This window comes from Neovison vison, chromosome 6 (genome assembly GCF_020171115.1).
Source record: "Neovison vison isolate M4711 chromosome 6, ASM_NN_V1, whole genome shotgun sequence".
NCBI lineage: Eukaryota > Metazoa > Chordata > Mammalia > Carnivora > Mustelidae > Neogale > Neogale vison.
In genome coordinates this window covers 194346199-194361682 of record NC_058096.1, presented here as the reverse complement: position 1 = coordinate 194361682, position 15484 = coordinate 194346199, and the positions used below count along the sequence as shown (strand labels likewise).

Genomic DNA, 15484 nt, shown 5'->3' with positions numbered 1-15484 from the left:
GTGTATGTGAATAGAGAGGGTTTTTTAAATGGTGGGGTAAGGGGCACCTGGATGGCTCAGTGGGTTAAAGCCTCTGCCTTCGGCTCAGGTCATGATCCCGGGGTGCTGGGATCGAGTCCTACATCGGGCTCTCTGCTCAGCAGGGAGCCTGCTTCCTCCTCTCTCTCTGCCTGCCTCTCTGCCTACTTGTGATCTCTCTCTCTCTGTCAAATAGATAGATAAAATCTTTTTTTTAAAAAATGGTGGGGTAAACGTGTCATTATTAATCCCAACAGATAGCTTTCTTTGGTGGCAATTATGGTTAAATCCGTTTCTTTCTGTGGAAGGCTTTTTTATAATCGTCTTCATGCAAAACTCTCTGTTGCTGCGGTAGGGACATGTCCTTGTAGTTAGCTAGCTATTCTTGGATTTTATTTTTGCAGCCATGGTTCAGTCAGTAAAACTTTGGACGCTCTGGGCTATTGGGAATTTAATATTCCATCACTTTTGTTTAATAATGAGGCAACACCCCAGGGCTTGCCCTTTCACCCCTCAAATGTGTGGTGAAGTTGAAGTGTCTCCGTGACCTTAGATGTGACATTTCCATTCTTAATGCTTATTCCAGCGTTTATTATTATGTTTATAATGGACTGTGGTTTTGTATAAAGGCTGTAATATGCCCATCCTCTAACATATTGTACATAGCGGCCTTTTAATGGTTCATAATTATATTACTTCGGATTTTCTCTCCTTTTTCCCCTTCAGCCATGATGGCCCTTCCCCACATCTCCTGGACGAGAGCTCTTGCTGTGCACGAATAGCGTGAATAGATTTCAACTTTCCTTTGATTTGAACTGACAGATTAAAAACTAATTATTCTCTGTAATATTTTTATAATAAAAACTAAGTTGAAATGATTTATATACACTTCTAGCCAACACATTTGCAATTCAAGGTTAAAATTGTTCTTGAAACAGCACCAGTTAAAATGCAATTACAACTCCCCAAGCAGGGATAAAAGAAAAGTGTTTTACGTGTTCGCTTCAAAAGTTAAAAAGTCAATTTTATATTATAGAAATAAAAACTTTCGTTTATTTTTACTAAATGATAAAGACTTCATTAGTTATGTTAAAGTAAAGATAAATCCAGTGTGTTTATTATTTGCCTCTGGAAAAGAATAGGTAAGAAAGTGTGGGCTTTTTGTGGTGTATAGCTTTTCTTCCTTGTGCCTGCCATCTTGTTCCTGGTTCCCAGTTCCTTCTTCATTGAGCCATAAGTTGTTTCCGTCCAGAGTGCGGAAAAGTGCAAATAGTTTTATATTGCCAATGGTGGGTGCCCTGCATTAGTGGTCTTTCAGAGTCAGCTAGGAGGAACTCTTTGCAGAATTCTGTTATCATATTCAGTAACTCCACTGCGATGTTACTCTTTACATGAATAATGCTGCAGGCCTATTATGCATGTGACATGAAGTGGCTGAGAGTATGACAGTCATACAGACCTAGGTTTCTAATCCTCACTTCAAAGGGTTGGAGGAGAGTATGCGTGAGCAGGGGGAGGGGTAGAGGGAAAGGAAGAGAGAGAATCCCGAGCAGACTCTGAGCTGGGCTTGGAGCCTGATGGAGGGGCTTGATTCCACGACCTTACAATCATGACCCAAGCCGAAACCAAGAGTAGGACGCTCAACCAGGCACCCAGTCACGTCAACTCTTGTTTCCTCTTTGATCTTAGGCAGGTCATGTCAAGTCTCTAAGCCCAGTTTCCTCCTCAGTCACAAATAATGATATGATAATACCACCAACTTTATGAGACTTCTGTGAGGAAGTAAGGAAGTAAAGCACCTAACACTCTTAACACAATGCCTGGAATAAACGCTCAGTAAATATTAGCTGTTGGTGTTAATGATATAATAATAGTGTTAACACTTTTACTCTAATGTTATTATTTTAAACTAAAACAAGTGAGAAACCAAAGTAATGTTTGTGAATTCCATAACAAAGTACCTGTCACAGAATGCGTTTGATAAATACACTTTCCAAGGAGGAAAGGAGGGAGAAGCAGAGAGAGCATCTTAGAGTTGTTACAGTTCCAATCACAGTTACCACATTCCTCATAAAAGAAGAATAATAGTAATGTTAATAATACTTAGTGAATATCTACTGTGTGCCAGAAATTATTCCAAATGCATTATGTATAGTATCTCATTTAATAGTAGCAAAAACCACAATTGGTGTTATTGCTATTGTACAAGTAAGAAAACCAAAGCACAGAAGCATCAAATACTTTGACCATGGTTACACACTTAGCAAGTGGGGATTGGAAACAGGGCTTTGAACCCAGGTAGCAAGAGTAAATGTTACGAGGTTGGAGAACTGGGCACAGGCTGGATCCTTAGGGCCCCACCAGTAGAATTGGAGGCCCTTGAAAGTCTTTGAACAGAGGCATGATGGCATCTCATGTACATTTTAAGAAAATAGCTGTGAGGCTATTAAGCAGATCTAGAGGAGTTGACAGCTTGTCCTGTGGCTGCAGAGTTAGGCAGTACTGCTAGACCTGCACAACTCTAGGGGGCACCTTCTCACTGTAGTCTTTATAAATGCCATCCCTTGGAATCAAAAAGTAGAGATCTGGGTGGTGATCGGATTAACCTTTATCAAGTGTGGTTACAAGGAAAGGGTAAGGATCAAGGGAAGAAGGGGAGTAGCTATGTAATGATCCATCAGCGGCTCTCTCACCCAGAGTATCACTGTTCACCTGCCAGAGTGCAAACGTAGACTCCCTTGGCCAATCCAGGCATCATGGTGGTTTCTACCCAATGGCCAGACATGCAGGGCACCAGCGAGAGAGACCACTGGCAATTTTCATTCAACTTAGAGGAATGACAGGGTTTTAGTGAACACTGCCAACATACTGAAGGACATTTGATGAGTCTGCTAAGCTTGACCTCCTTTTCCTCTTTTGTATGACTGTCAAGCGAAGCTATGATCCAGTTGACAATATAATATTGTCCAGGTCATCAGTTCACTCTGAAAACCATCACATACTTCCTTGGAAATCTCTGGGCAAGTTGAGTTAATGACAAGGAAGCAGCCGAGCTTTTAAGCCATAGCATGTCATTAAGCTGTAAGAGCAATTTAAGCAAAAGCATTTTTGTGTTAAATTCAGAACCTGCCTCTTTTTACAGTTATATGACTAATTCTTTCCTGAGGCATCAGAAATGAAACTTTTTAGGAGAACTAAATGCTAGCTGTGAAAGAAGCAAGTCTTCTAGAGAATAAACAAACCTTAGAGTCGGATTGCCGAGACCGTCTCCAAGGCCATCCTTTTCTGGCATCTCAGAAATTAAACTATTTCAGGACAGATGGCTGCTCTTCCAGAATATTTCCGTTCTAACTTGCTATGTATAGCAGCCTGGCCGTTTAAAAAAAAAAAAAAATCACCCTGAAAGTTAAGGAATTCTTTCTATTCAACTCACGTCTCTAAGGCTTTAATTTAAACCAATTTCCTCTCTTTGGCCTTCTCTGGACATGGAGAAGAGCTGGTCAGCATGTTCCACATACAGGGGCCTTTAATCAAATTACTCCTAACCTGCCTTTTCTTCAGGCTAAACACTTCCCACTTCCCTTCACCTTTCCACACGGGATTTAGCCTCTGTCCCTGTAATCACTTTGGTTGGTCTTTCCCTAGACGGTCTCCAGAGTCTTTGTTAATTCCTTCCATGTAATCTTAAGAAATTATTTTCTGTCAGGAAACTGAAACCTTCTCTCATGTGTGGATGTGTTCAGTTCCGAGTTGGAGTGAGTACACATTGCCAGGTTAAGGAGACTGGATTTTCTTCAATATCTCCAATTATGTTCATCTGAATGGGTCACATTTGGCATTGTAAACAGTCCAATTTTCTTAATTTTTCTGCTCTTATGGCCTTTCTCTCTTCACTATAAATAAAGAAGGAACATCACAAGGAAGAATGGGAAGAAAGACAATTTTGGATAGCCACCACAGGAGTTGTTAGAAGGTACGAGACTGCTGGAGAACTGGAGTAACACCACAGGACCAGACTACTTTTGCTTTTAGGCTGGGTTGAGAGATATTCGGGATCTGTTACCTTGATGAAAAAGCAGAAAAGGTTTCCTGGTTTGTTATCACTTTACATTTGCAGGAGAATTGCAGGGGGAGGTGAAATGATAGGTGAATCCAGGTAGTTAAAGGATTTTTCTTGGCTGTGATCACTATGCACATTCATTGCTTTCTCATGCAAAGAGAGGGAGTTTCAGATCAAGCAGATCAATTTTTGTGACATTGTCTGAAGCTGTTTGAGAAACACTGGGGTTAGTTCCAGGCTTCAAGATGACCATCCGGAAATGCAGGTTGGGAGGCTCCTGATGGGCTCAGTTGGTGACCATCCAACTCTTGATCTGAGGGTCCTGAGTTCAAGCTGCACGTTGAGCGTGGAGCCTACTTATAAAAAAGAAAGAAAGAGGGGCGCTTGGATGGCTCAGTGGGTTTAAGCCTCTGGTCATGATCCCAGGGTCCTGGGGCATTGGGCTCTCTGCTCAGCAGGGAGCCTGCTTCCTCTTCTCTCTCTGCCTGCTTCTCTGCCTACTTGTGATCTCAGTCTCTCAAATAAATAAATAAAATGTTTAAAAAAAAGAAAGAAAGAAAGAAACACTGTCGTAATGTTCCTGTATATTTAACATTGGTGTTGGCCATGGTCCCTGACAGCCTAGGGCGGCCACTCAGTGGCTGCTTGGGAAGCATTCTGATTGGGTATTGAAGGAGCCAAATGGGCCAGAAAGAATTTATTCAGTTTCTCTCTTTTTCGTTCCATTTTCATCCCCCACTTCAAGGAAGTAGTGTGTTCCATGGCTGGTCATTTTAGATTAATTTTATTTCTTTGGTGACCAGGATAACTTTGTGGTCCACTGAGAACAGATCTCTGGCCCAGCCTCAGCTTCATTTCTCTTCTATCAAAGCATTACTGTGGTGTTCTGGTTTTGGGGGTTTTTTTGTTGTGGTTTTGGTTTGGGTTTGGGTTTGGGTTTTTTTTAGGTTTGTTTTTTGTTGTTGTTGTTGTTGTTGTTTTTTAATGAGGAGAAGATGGAGGACCACAAAGAATCCTTTTTAATAATGGAAATATGATCCTGAGTCCTGATCTTTTTTTTCTTTGCATCTCCATAAAAGTTGGGTCTGTAGTCTTCTGGAAAGTGTTTTTTAATAATATGAATAATAATGAGTGCAGCTAATCCTAACCATGGACTTAATGGCTGCTAAATGGTTTATATACATTTTAATTTTTTAAGATGAAAATAATCTTATTTTATAAGCTTATTCCATGATCTTATAAGATAGTGGCTAGTATTATATCTGTCTTATATAATATATATATAAAATGTTGATATGTATTGAGTTACTGATGCTTGAATAGTTTGACTATGATTACCCATCTGGTAAGTGTTGAAACTGAGTAGTTTACCTCACGAGCCATCAGTTTTCTGCCTTAGCAACTTTGCTGAACTGAATCCCTATTACATACGGAAGAAGACGCTTAGTAAGAACTGAATCACTCGTCTTCACTGAGCCCTTCTGTGCCAGGGACTGTTTTAAGCACTGCACGTGGATTATCTCATTGAGTACTGGCACAAACCCTACCGGGGTCGATGCTGCTGTTGTTAGCACCATTTTATTGAGGAACAGTTGAGGCTCAGAGCAGGGAAGCCACTTCCTAGAGCCCCGGAGCGGGTAAACTGTGGAGCTAGACTTTTCCATCCAGGTACTCCGGGCTCCGGAACCTGCCAGTTGCACCATCACCTTGTGCTCTTCCCAGAACATGAACAGTCTTGCCAGGGGGCAGAGCAGAAAGACTGGAACTCTTTTCTGAGAAACAGGCTCCAAGAGTTCTGTACAAGCCTCCTCCAGTGGAGTGTTCTCCTGGTTCGCTGACAGGACAGAAACCACAGCCAGATAAGCCCCTGGGCAGTGGTTCCAGCAAGGAGCCTGCATCCTGCTGGGTTTGTCACACTCGGCTTGGGGCATGTCCTACCATTTTGTGTCCTTGGCTCCCCCCACCCCACCCCACCCCCCACCACCTACCCCCACCACCCCCCACCCCCACCCACATCGCTTTTCTCATTCTTGGTCTCTTTCTCCCCCCTTCCCTCTCTGGTTCTCTGTTTAGCTCGAGGCTTTTTACTCCATTTTCACCACGGAGCAGCAAGACCACGTCAAGTCGGTGGAGTATCTGAGAAATAACTTCCGACCACAGCAAGAGCTGAACGGCAGGGTGGTGTCCAAGTCTGCGGTCCGAGACGCCTGGAACCACGACATGACAGACTTCTTAGAAAACCCACTGGGGACAGAAGCCTCTAAAGGTATAGTTGGATTAAGTGCCCTTGCCCGGGGGAAGATTCCTTATCATAAATTACTTTAAATTAAAAGGCGTTCCAAACCAGCCAAGAGTTGGAACTCCGCGTTAAGAGCATATGTTTCTCTGCTAAAAGAGACTTGTCTGGATGATAAATAGAAGCAGTTGTGGGAAAAATTTCAGTTAAATAGATATGTTCAGAGTTGCCCTTTTGACTAGTAATATATCAGTCATTCTGTTGGTATTTTTACCTTATAACATCAACACTGACTAGTGAATGTCTGAGGGAAGCTTGTGGGTGTCTTACCTTGTACCTGCCCCTCAGCCCCCTTCGGTTGGGATCAGGACGCTGTCTCTGACCTCAGGCACCAGCACCTTTGACTTGGCCCCCAGCACTCCACCCTGCAGCCCACCCTTACCTCCTTACTGACGACCTCCGCACCAGTCAAGACCTCCCCCTCCTGCTCTCCACCCCTACCTGACACCATGTGGCCTTTTTTAAACCACTGTGTAACGGTTTGATTCCCATAGCCGATAAACTTGAGTTTATTCTTTTCAAGCATCTCAGTCTTTTTCTATTTCTACATTCTTATGTGAATTGAACATAAATTTCTCTTCCGGGAAACTAGAAAGTTGAATTCTATCCTCAAAGCTCTACTTCAGGCCCCAGCGTGTGTCCTCACTTAGAGAGTAAGGCTGATCAAAATTCCAGTACTTGGCAGGGGCACCTCGGTGGCTCAGTCAGTTAAGCATCTGTCTTTGGCTCAACTCAATCCGTTCTGGGATCGAGTCCCGCATCAGGCTCCCTCTCTTTCTCATTCTCTCTCTCCTCTCTCTCTCAAATAAATAAATAAAATATTACCAAAAAAATTCCAGTATTTGGAAGGGAGGAAGGAATAAGAAGGAATTCTCTTTGGGTGTGAAGAGATGGTTCTTTTTTTTTTTTTTTGAGGTGGTTCTTTTCTGAACCAGTGTGCTCTCTGAAATCGTGAGCTTGGGTCATATGGGAAGGGCTTGTGTCATTGATCAACACTGGACACAGACTGGTATTTTTAGTGGGACATTTTAAGAGTGCCCCACCCCCCCAATAAAAGGGACTAATTTACTAGCATATGACCTTTGTAAGAACAGGGGGGATGCGAGTGTATTCCACAAGTAACTGCGTTGATGTGCACTTTGATAAGAATGAGCCCGTTTTCCAGGCTCGTATATCTGAAAAGAAGCTAATAGAAGAGGAAAAGGAACTTAAGAATGTGATCATTTCCTTCCTGTCTGTGATTTTGTTTGAGGACGGTGAGAGAAGCTAGTCTGGCCAGATGCCACCCAGAAACGCTTGAGATTCAAGTAATTTGGAGCCGACACTTTGTCAAGGGCGTCATTTGTCAGCTGGGAACAATGGGTGGGTGAAGAAGCACGCTAGCCTGGGAAATGTCTTAGGTTGGCTGGCATAGCAAACCTCACTTGGGCTAATTTTGTTTTTCAACCAAGCTAAAAATAAAGAAAACGACCAAGCTCCAAAGCTTTCTCCCAAGAGAACTTGCTTGGGAAAAGAGGAATCTCTTAGGGATTGAGTATTGTGTGAGAGGTGAATGCAGAGGACGATGGGGGATGACGAATTTATATCACAAGTGAATACAAGATCTGGTAGCTCAGAACTGCTGAGGTTATGACAGTTGCAAAGTTCCTCCCTAAAAAACGGGCTGAGAATACGATACATCAGCTGTGCAGAGGGAGTGCATAGCTCTTACTACCCGAAAAAGATAGAAAAGAAAATGGTTTCTGTAGCATTAAATTGTCAAAGGGGGGTAAGATCTTCTACTGGATGGGCTTTCTCTGAATTTGCGCCGAGCCGTGGACCCTTCCTTAAATAGAGGAGTTCTTTATGGTACAAGGTTTTGTTGTAGTCATCATGGTGTGTGTATGTAATCCCAAATCTGAATCTGAATCCTAAAATGTGTGACTATTGAAATGTTTTGTGATCTTTTTTAGAAGCAGAGAAGGGTGGAGGTACAGTCCTATTTGTGTCTTAAGCATGTTACTGGAGTATAACATACGGGAAAGTGGACATGTACCCCCTGATGCGTCTCACCCCCTATAGACTTGAATAGCAAACTCCCAGGTCAAGAGACAAACCTCACTAGCTTCCCAGGAGCACCTCTAGCTCCTTCTTCCTAGGAACAGTCCATTCCCAAGGGTAGCCACGAGCATGAATTAGCTTTGCCTGTTGTTGAATTTCATAGAAATAGAATTATCCCCTCTGTCCTTTTTTGTGTCTTGCTTTTTTCACTCTACGCTGGTTCTGAGGGTCATCTATGCTGTTGCCTGTAGACGTGGTTTGTTCTTACTGCTGAATGTCATCGTGAGGCTCCACCTGAATTTATTCATCCATTTTGGTATCCGTGAACGTATGCATGGTTTCCACACTTTGGCAATGATGAGAATCCTTGACCGTGCTTTTTGATGAGCATCTGGACACATCTCTATTGGGTATGATGCCACGGGTCCAGTGGCAACAGCCTGGAGTGCACATTCATGTTCTGATTTGGTTGGATACTGCTCAGCAGTTCTCCAGAGGGACTGCATATACCGTGCTCTCCTTCTGCCAGCAGTCGGTCAGGGTTTCTGGTTGTCTTATGGCAAAACGTACGTATCATAGAATACAACTATTACGAATATACACTTTAATCATTTTTAATAAATTTAGAGTTATAGTTCTGTTTATATAATCCTGTTTCAGAACATTTTCATCACCCCAGAAAGTTCCCTCAATTTTTCCTCCTATTCTCAATAGCAGACAGTCTCTAATCTGCTTGTATCTGCCACATGACGTTAGGATTTTAAGATTGATCATTGATCCCTGTTGTAGCATCTGTCAGTAGCTCCTCCCTTTTTATCGTGCACTAGCATTCCTGTTTGTTGCTTTTTTAATAATGGCTTTATCAAGATTTCATTCATGTGCAGTAAAGTTCATTTTTTTAAAAAGTGTGCACTTCAGTGGAATTGACTCTTCACAAAGTTGTGCGTTCACAAACTTCCAGAACAGTTTTATCGCCCCCCCAGGAGTCCACATCCATTAACAATCACTCACTCCTTCTTCCTCACTTTCTTTCTAAGATTTTATTTATTTATTTGATAGAGACACAGTGAGAGAGGGAACACAAGTAGGGGGAGTGGGAGGGGGAAGAAGCAGGCTTCCCCACTGAGCATGGAGCCTGATTCAGGGCTCAGTTCCAGGACCTGAGATCATGACCCGAGCCAAAGGCAGACGTCTAACGACTGAGCCACCCAGCTGCCCCCAAATTATGCCTTTTTGTCTCTGGCTTCTTCCAGTGTAATATTTTGGCATAATATTTTCAAGGTTTATCCATACTGGAATAGATCTCAGGATTTTTCATTTGATGGCCAAGTAATATATGGATATACCACGTTTTGTTTTTCTGCTTTTCACAACTGATAGGTGTTTGAGTTTTTTCCACCTTGTGGCTGTTGTTAGTAGTACTGCTGTGAACATTTGCGTTCGAGTTTCTGTGTGGACATCGGTTTTCAATTGTCTCAGATGCACACCTGGAGGTAGAATTGCTGAGTCACCTGGTAATTCCAGCTCTCCGGTTTCAAGGAACTGCCCACCTGTTTGCCAGAGCCCTTGTACCAGTTTGCGTTCCCAGGAGCCGTGTGTGGGACTTCTCCACGTCACCAACTCTTGCTGTATATCTTTTTTTAAGTAGCCATCCCAGTAGAAGCGAAGTAGTAGTGATTTCCATTTCCCTAATGACTGATGATGTCCCTGTTTGTTTTTAAGTGTACATTTCATGGAATCATGGTCTGCATGACCAAATGGTCCTCCTTTTTTTTTTTTTCCTCCCCGCAGGAAGAGTCAGGTAGTTCTATGGCATGATGGGCCAAAAGCCAGTCGCAAATACCAATGGAGGCAGGCAGCCTCGAGGGCATGGATGATTGGCCTTAGACCTTAATGCAGTGGAGAGTCCCAACAGAAAGGAAGAGTTCCTTTCTCTTCTCTAGTCTTCTACAAAAAAGATTTGAGAGAGAAGGTGTCCTATAATCTTCCGGTAATTCAAACAAATGAAACCTGTCTGGTTGGCATTCTCTATCTGATCATTGTTGGAAACTTTCAGTGCCTAGAGAGCTGCAGTGTTGATCATAGAACTGTGCGTTTATTGTGCTATTGTTACAGAAGAAAGAAAAATAAATTAATTACATAAGGCAAGAGTCAGTAAGCTTTCTTGGTTAAGGACCGGAGAGTGAGAACTTGCTTTCTCTCTCTCTCTCTCTCTCTCTCTCTTTTTTTTTTTTTAGAGATTGATTGATTGATTGATTGATTTGACAGAGACACAGGAGAGAGGGAACACAAGCAGGGGGAGTTGGAGAGGGAGAAGCAGACTTCCTGCTGTGCAGGGATCCTGATGTGGGGCTCAATCCCAGAACCCTGGGATCATGACCCGAGCCAATGGCAGACTCTTAAGGACTGAGCCACCTAGGCGCGTTGGTACTTAGTCTCCTTTGGGAACTACTCACTCAGCTCTACCACTCTGGCATGAAGGCAGTCATGGACATATAATACACAAATGAATACGTGTAGAAAACTATGTTCCAAAAACACCTTATTTACAAAAACAGGCAGCAGACCAGACTCTACTGGTGCTCTAGGGGATGGCTCATAGTCAGGTGGAGAAACTCAATCAAAGTCTCAGTTTAAGGTAAATTTTTTCTGTCTTAAAGATGGTGATGACCATGACCATGAAGCATCAGTTCCTTCTACTTCTCCATTCCACCTCAAGACCTTAGGACCAGTTGGATATTTATTAACTCAGTAACCAACCACTTACCAATTCACCTTAACCCCTGGTCATCTTTCACAGCAGACGTGTAAGGAGAGACTCCCCAGACTGATTACAGCCCCACACCTCCCTTGTTCTCTTGGCCATGATCATTAACTAGTGTTCATTGAGCTGCACAGTGAGGAATGCCTGAGTTAATGTGCCCCCATCTTGCCCTTCTGTCAGGATGATTGGATATACTGGAATAGAGAAAACAGAATCCAGCCTTTCAGTGCCAGCACCAGATGCATGGTCATGTACAACACCAAAGGAAAGGGGGGAAAAGTCATCTTAATACTGTATTGTTGCTACAGAAAGACTTATAATGGATGTCATCCATAAAAAATATAAAGCTTCAGTTCCAGTAAATGGAAACAATATTTAGGCTCGGTGGATTGTTCAAGGGACATCTAATTTGCCACTCTGCCCTTTGTCGGTAAATAACTTGGACAGACTTTAGAATTTAATGGGCTGTCGTTTCAGTTATTCTGCAACACGTCCCAGGCACATGGAAGAGCATTTGGCAATTAAGTACTAAATACTGTCTATTGTGAAGACTTTTGGAACAATGAATGGAGGAAAAATAACTTTCCTTCCAACAACATGAAACATATGGTTTATTAATTTAACGAAACCTGTTCAAATCACAGTGGAATCAAAACCACTTGATCTGATAATTTGATTTGATGGCTTAATTAAAGTGGCACTGCATAATGTAATAAAAGCAATGGAAACCATGAGGACACTGGGTTGCCTGTGTGCCCCCTCCAGTCTCCTAAGTCATGCCATGTTTTTTGAAGGATGGTCTTTGATTCTGCTGATGGAGGGAATCACTTTTTTAGCTGCGTTTTCAATGGTAAAGATTGCTTCCTGTTTTCGTTAAAAGTGGTTTTTTTTAAAGATTTTATTTATTTATTTGACAGAGAGAGATCACAAGTAGGCAGAGAGAGAGAGAGGGAAGCAGGCTCCCCGCTGAGCAGAGAGCCCGACGCGGGACTCGATCCCAGGACCCTGAGATCATGACCTGAGCCGAAGGCAGCGGCTTAACCCACTGAGCCACCCAGGCGCCCCTAAAAGTGGTTTTTTAAGAACATGTACCACTGTGTGAGAATGTCTAAGTAACTAGCCTATTTTAAAGCATAACACATTGAGAAAGAGCATCCCATTTCCCACCCAAATTAGCAAACAAAGAAGTAAATCCATGATTGCTTTTAAAAAGAGTTTGACACAAATAAATTTTTTTAAAAAAGAGTTTGACATTGAAATTCATGGTTTTTTGCTATTTGGGGAGAAAATATTAATGTTGTTCTATTTTCAGTTTAATCATTTCTACTCACCAGATTAATGAGCTTGAATTACTTTATCTTATTAAAAGAAGCTCTGATTTGAGCACCTAATTCCTTTGTAGGCAGCTGTCCTCTCAGAAACTTCCAAAAACTTATCTTGTTGCTTTTAGAAACTTTCAGCACAGAAGAGTTTTAAGAAAAAGCACTTTTAACACAGCCCCCGTGGAGTGATTTTAACCCCCTTCTTTTAAAAATAACTGTCATTAGCCATTACTTTTTAACCTTGCGAATGATTTAAAAAGAAGGCAAAAAAGTAGCATTGTTTTTAGGATTCTCCAGCATCCTAGGTCCTCATTCTTCGGAAGGTCATGCCATTCTGTATCAAACATTTTTACCTGCTCAGGCATCCTATGATTACTGTAACTTTATGTGACTATGTTAAGAGTTGGTATAACTTGCCTTGGATTGGTTGACATGAAGTTGATATTTCGTAGACATTTAATGCAGCATTAAGTACTCCTGCTTCATGTTTTGTAGTCCGTGAATTTCGTTTCACCTGTTAGACATCTTCAAATGCCATTGGGGAACTTGTGGACTCTAGAAGTTATGCCTAAAGTACCAGGGGGGACTTGGGGTGGAACTTGCAAGACCAGGACGTGGGGGATAGAAATAGTCCCTGCAGGATGATAGTGGTTGCATGACGGTGATCCCAGTAGAGGCAGAAGTGATCCATTAGGGATGGAGTTTGGAATAGAGCCTCTGAGATTGTACTTGTCATTTGGATACAGGCTGGTTGGGGGTGAGCAAAAAGAGAAACATAGCATTACTGTTTCTCTTTAACAGATGGGAGGGTTCTGAGGCTCAGAGAGAGCGAGGGAATGTCCAGAGACTCTCAAGGAGGAAGTGGGAGGGCAGAGATGAGAACCAAGGCATTCTTGTGTCCAAATGCAGCGTTCTATTTTCTAGCTTCCATATGGATCTACCAGCAGTGGCCTCTTTGTTTTCAATGTCATTAGGTGGCTTGAACAACACAGCATATTACCCCCTCTCTGAACAAAAGAGCTTCAAAAATAAACATACTTGTGGGGATTGGGTATTATTCCTAAAGATCTGAGTTTATCATCTGAAAAGAAATCACTGGGCTCAGTCTTTATCTGCTTGGCTAAATTTGTAGGGTTATCTTGGGTGCTCAGGGCACAGGCCACTGAGGTCTTGATCATGGGGTCATTCCCTGGGAGGGCCAGTGCACCCCTTGACCTGCATGCTCGGGCCTCCTCATGGGAGGGTCTTGTGCATCCTCGGATCAACAGCGCCTGACATGACACCTAGGACATGGTGGGTATATAGTCGTTGTTTGCTCATGAATGAATGAATGAATGAATGATGAAACAGTAAAAAGTGATTGATAAAAATACAGATTTTGGAGTCAGGTAAACCTGAACTCAAATTCCAGACCAACCACTGACTTTGGTGCTTCCTTGCTCAAGTTAATACCCAAGTCTTACTTCTTTATCTGTAAAATACGAATAATAATAATAATAATAATAATAATAAAAGTCCTTCCTTGGCTTTGGCCTTTAAAATGAAACAATGTAGGGAACAAAGAGTACAGAGCCTGGGACATGGGAAGTTCTCTGCAAATAATTATGCCTTCTTGTCTGTAGGTCCCCTGTGGCTTCTTTGTATGCTCAGGACAAACTGTTAACATGTGACATGATCACTGGACAACATATTTCAGAATACGGGGACCAGGCTCTCTTCCTGGTAGAAATGCAAACTGAGACTGTTGGAATTTCTTAAAACCTTTCCAGTGAAATCCACAGTCCTTACCTGGTGCCCACGTCCAGGCATCCTGCACATCAGTTCACCTGCACCCCCAGTTCAAACAGGCTGTGTCTTCCACCTAGAAGGCCATTGCCTCACCTCTGTGCCTCATCCACCCCTCCTCAGCCTTCATAACCCCATTCTAGGGTATCTTCCCCACAGAAGTTTTCTGACTGTTTCGCCCAACTGCCTGTGTTGGGGTGTCAGGACCTTTCTCTGGTATCACTTCTCACAGCTGGAATTTTCTGTTCAGTTGTGTGTTTTTCCCCCTAATGTCTAAGTCTCCCACCACCCCATAAGCTCCATAAGGGGTGAGACTGTCTTTATATTTCTTTTTGGTGGGGAGAGGGTATAGTGCTCACTGTTGGCTCCTCAGTGAATATGGGTGGATGAATGGGAGGGCGGATGGATGAATGGATGGATGGATGGATGGATGGATGGATGGATGAATGGGAGGAGGAGTGGGAGGTAGGTGGATGGAGGGATAGGAAGATGGATGGATGAATGGGTGGGTGGGAAAGAGGGACGGGTGGTTGAATGGATTAAGCTAATCCATACAAGCCAGGTGGCCAGGAGTCAAAGGATTCTTGCTACCAGAATTGGCACAGTTGGGACATTTATGATCTAGGCCAGAACTAGGTCCTCTTTGGGGAGAATAGCTATAGACATTTGGCTCCCAGTCCCCGACATCAGAGCATCTCCTGAAATTTGGGAAGGCATCTTCTCCTTTGGCCATAAACTACTTAGATGGAAATGTTCATCTCATAAAACCACGGACAGAGGGCTTTCCTCTCTGTCCCAAGGAACAACCACCCCACCACACCAAAAAGCAGAGAATGACCACTTAACATGGGATAGGCACTGGTGTCGGGATGCTTCTAGGCAGAGCTGTGTTACGGCTTGAGAGCTGTTGAGCTGACATCAGTAACAGACACCAGGGGCCATCTGTGGTTGTCATACTTTATAAATATTACCTAATTACTTAATTCTCACTGTCTGCAGGTAGATAGGCAGAGTTCGATCTTCAGGGCCAACTTAGCAACCCTCCTATGGCTTCAGCTTTTCTTTGCTCTCTAGAAAAACCTTCCCTGACATCGGGTTTGTCTGTATAGACGTTGTGGAGCTGGTGAACAGTAACCTGGAAATTAATAAAAGCCAACAGCATCCTTCGTCCCAGAGTGACAGACGTCCCCTCTTCCTAG

At 42.9% G+C, this 15484-nt stretch overlaps 1 protein-coding gene across 3 annotated transcripts in view; it reads left to right on the top strand.

Annotated features, from left to right (window-relative positions):
• Positions 1 to 15484, top strand: part of PTPRG (protein tyrosine phosphatase receptor type G) — a 709729-nt gene that overhangs the window by 574271 nt on the left and 119974 nt on the right. For all 3 annotated transcript variants that reach the window (XM_044253275.1, XM_044253276.1, XM_044253274.1), the window contains exon 8: positions 6152 to 6344. In XM_044253275.1, coding sequence (XP_044109210.1) covers positions 6152 to 6344 — 193 coding nt within the window. The remainder of the gene's footprint in view (positions 1 to 6151; positions 6345 to 15484) is intronic.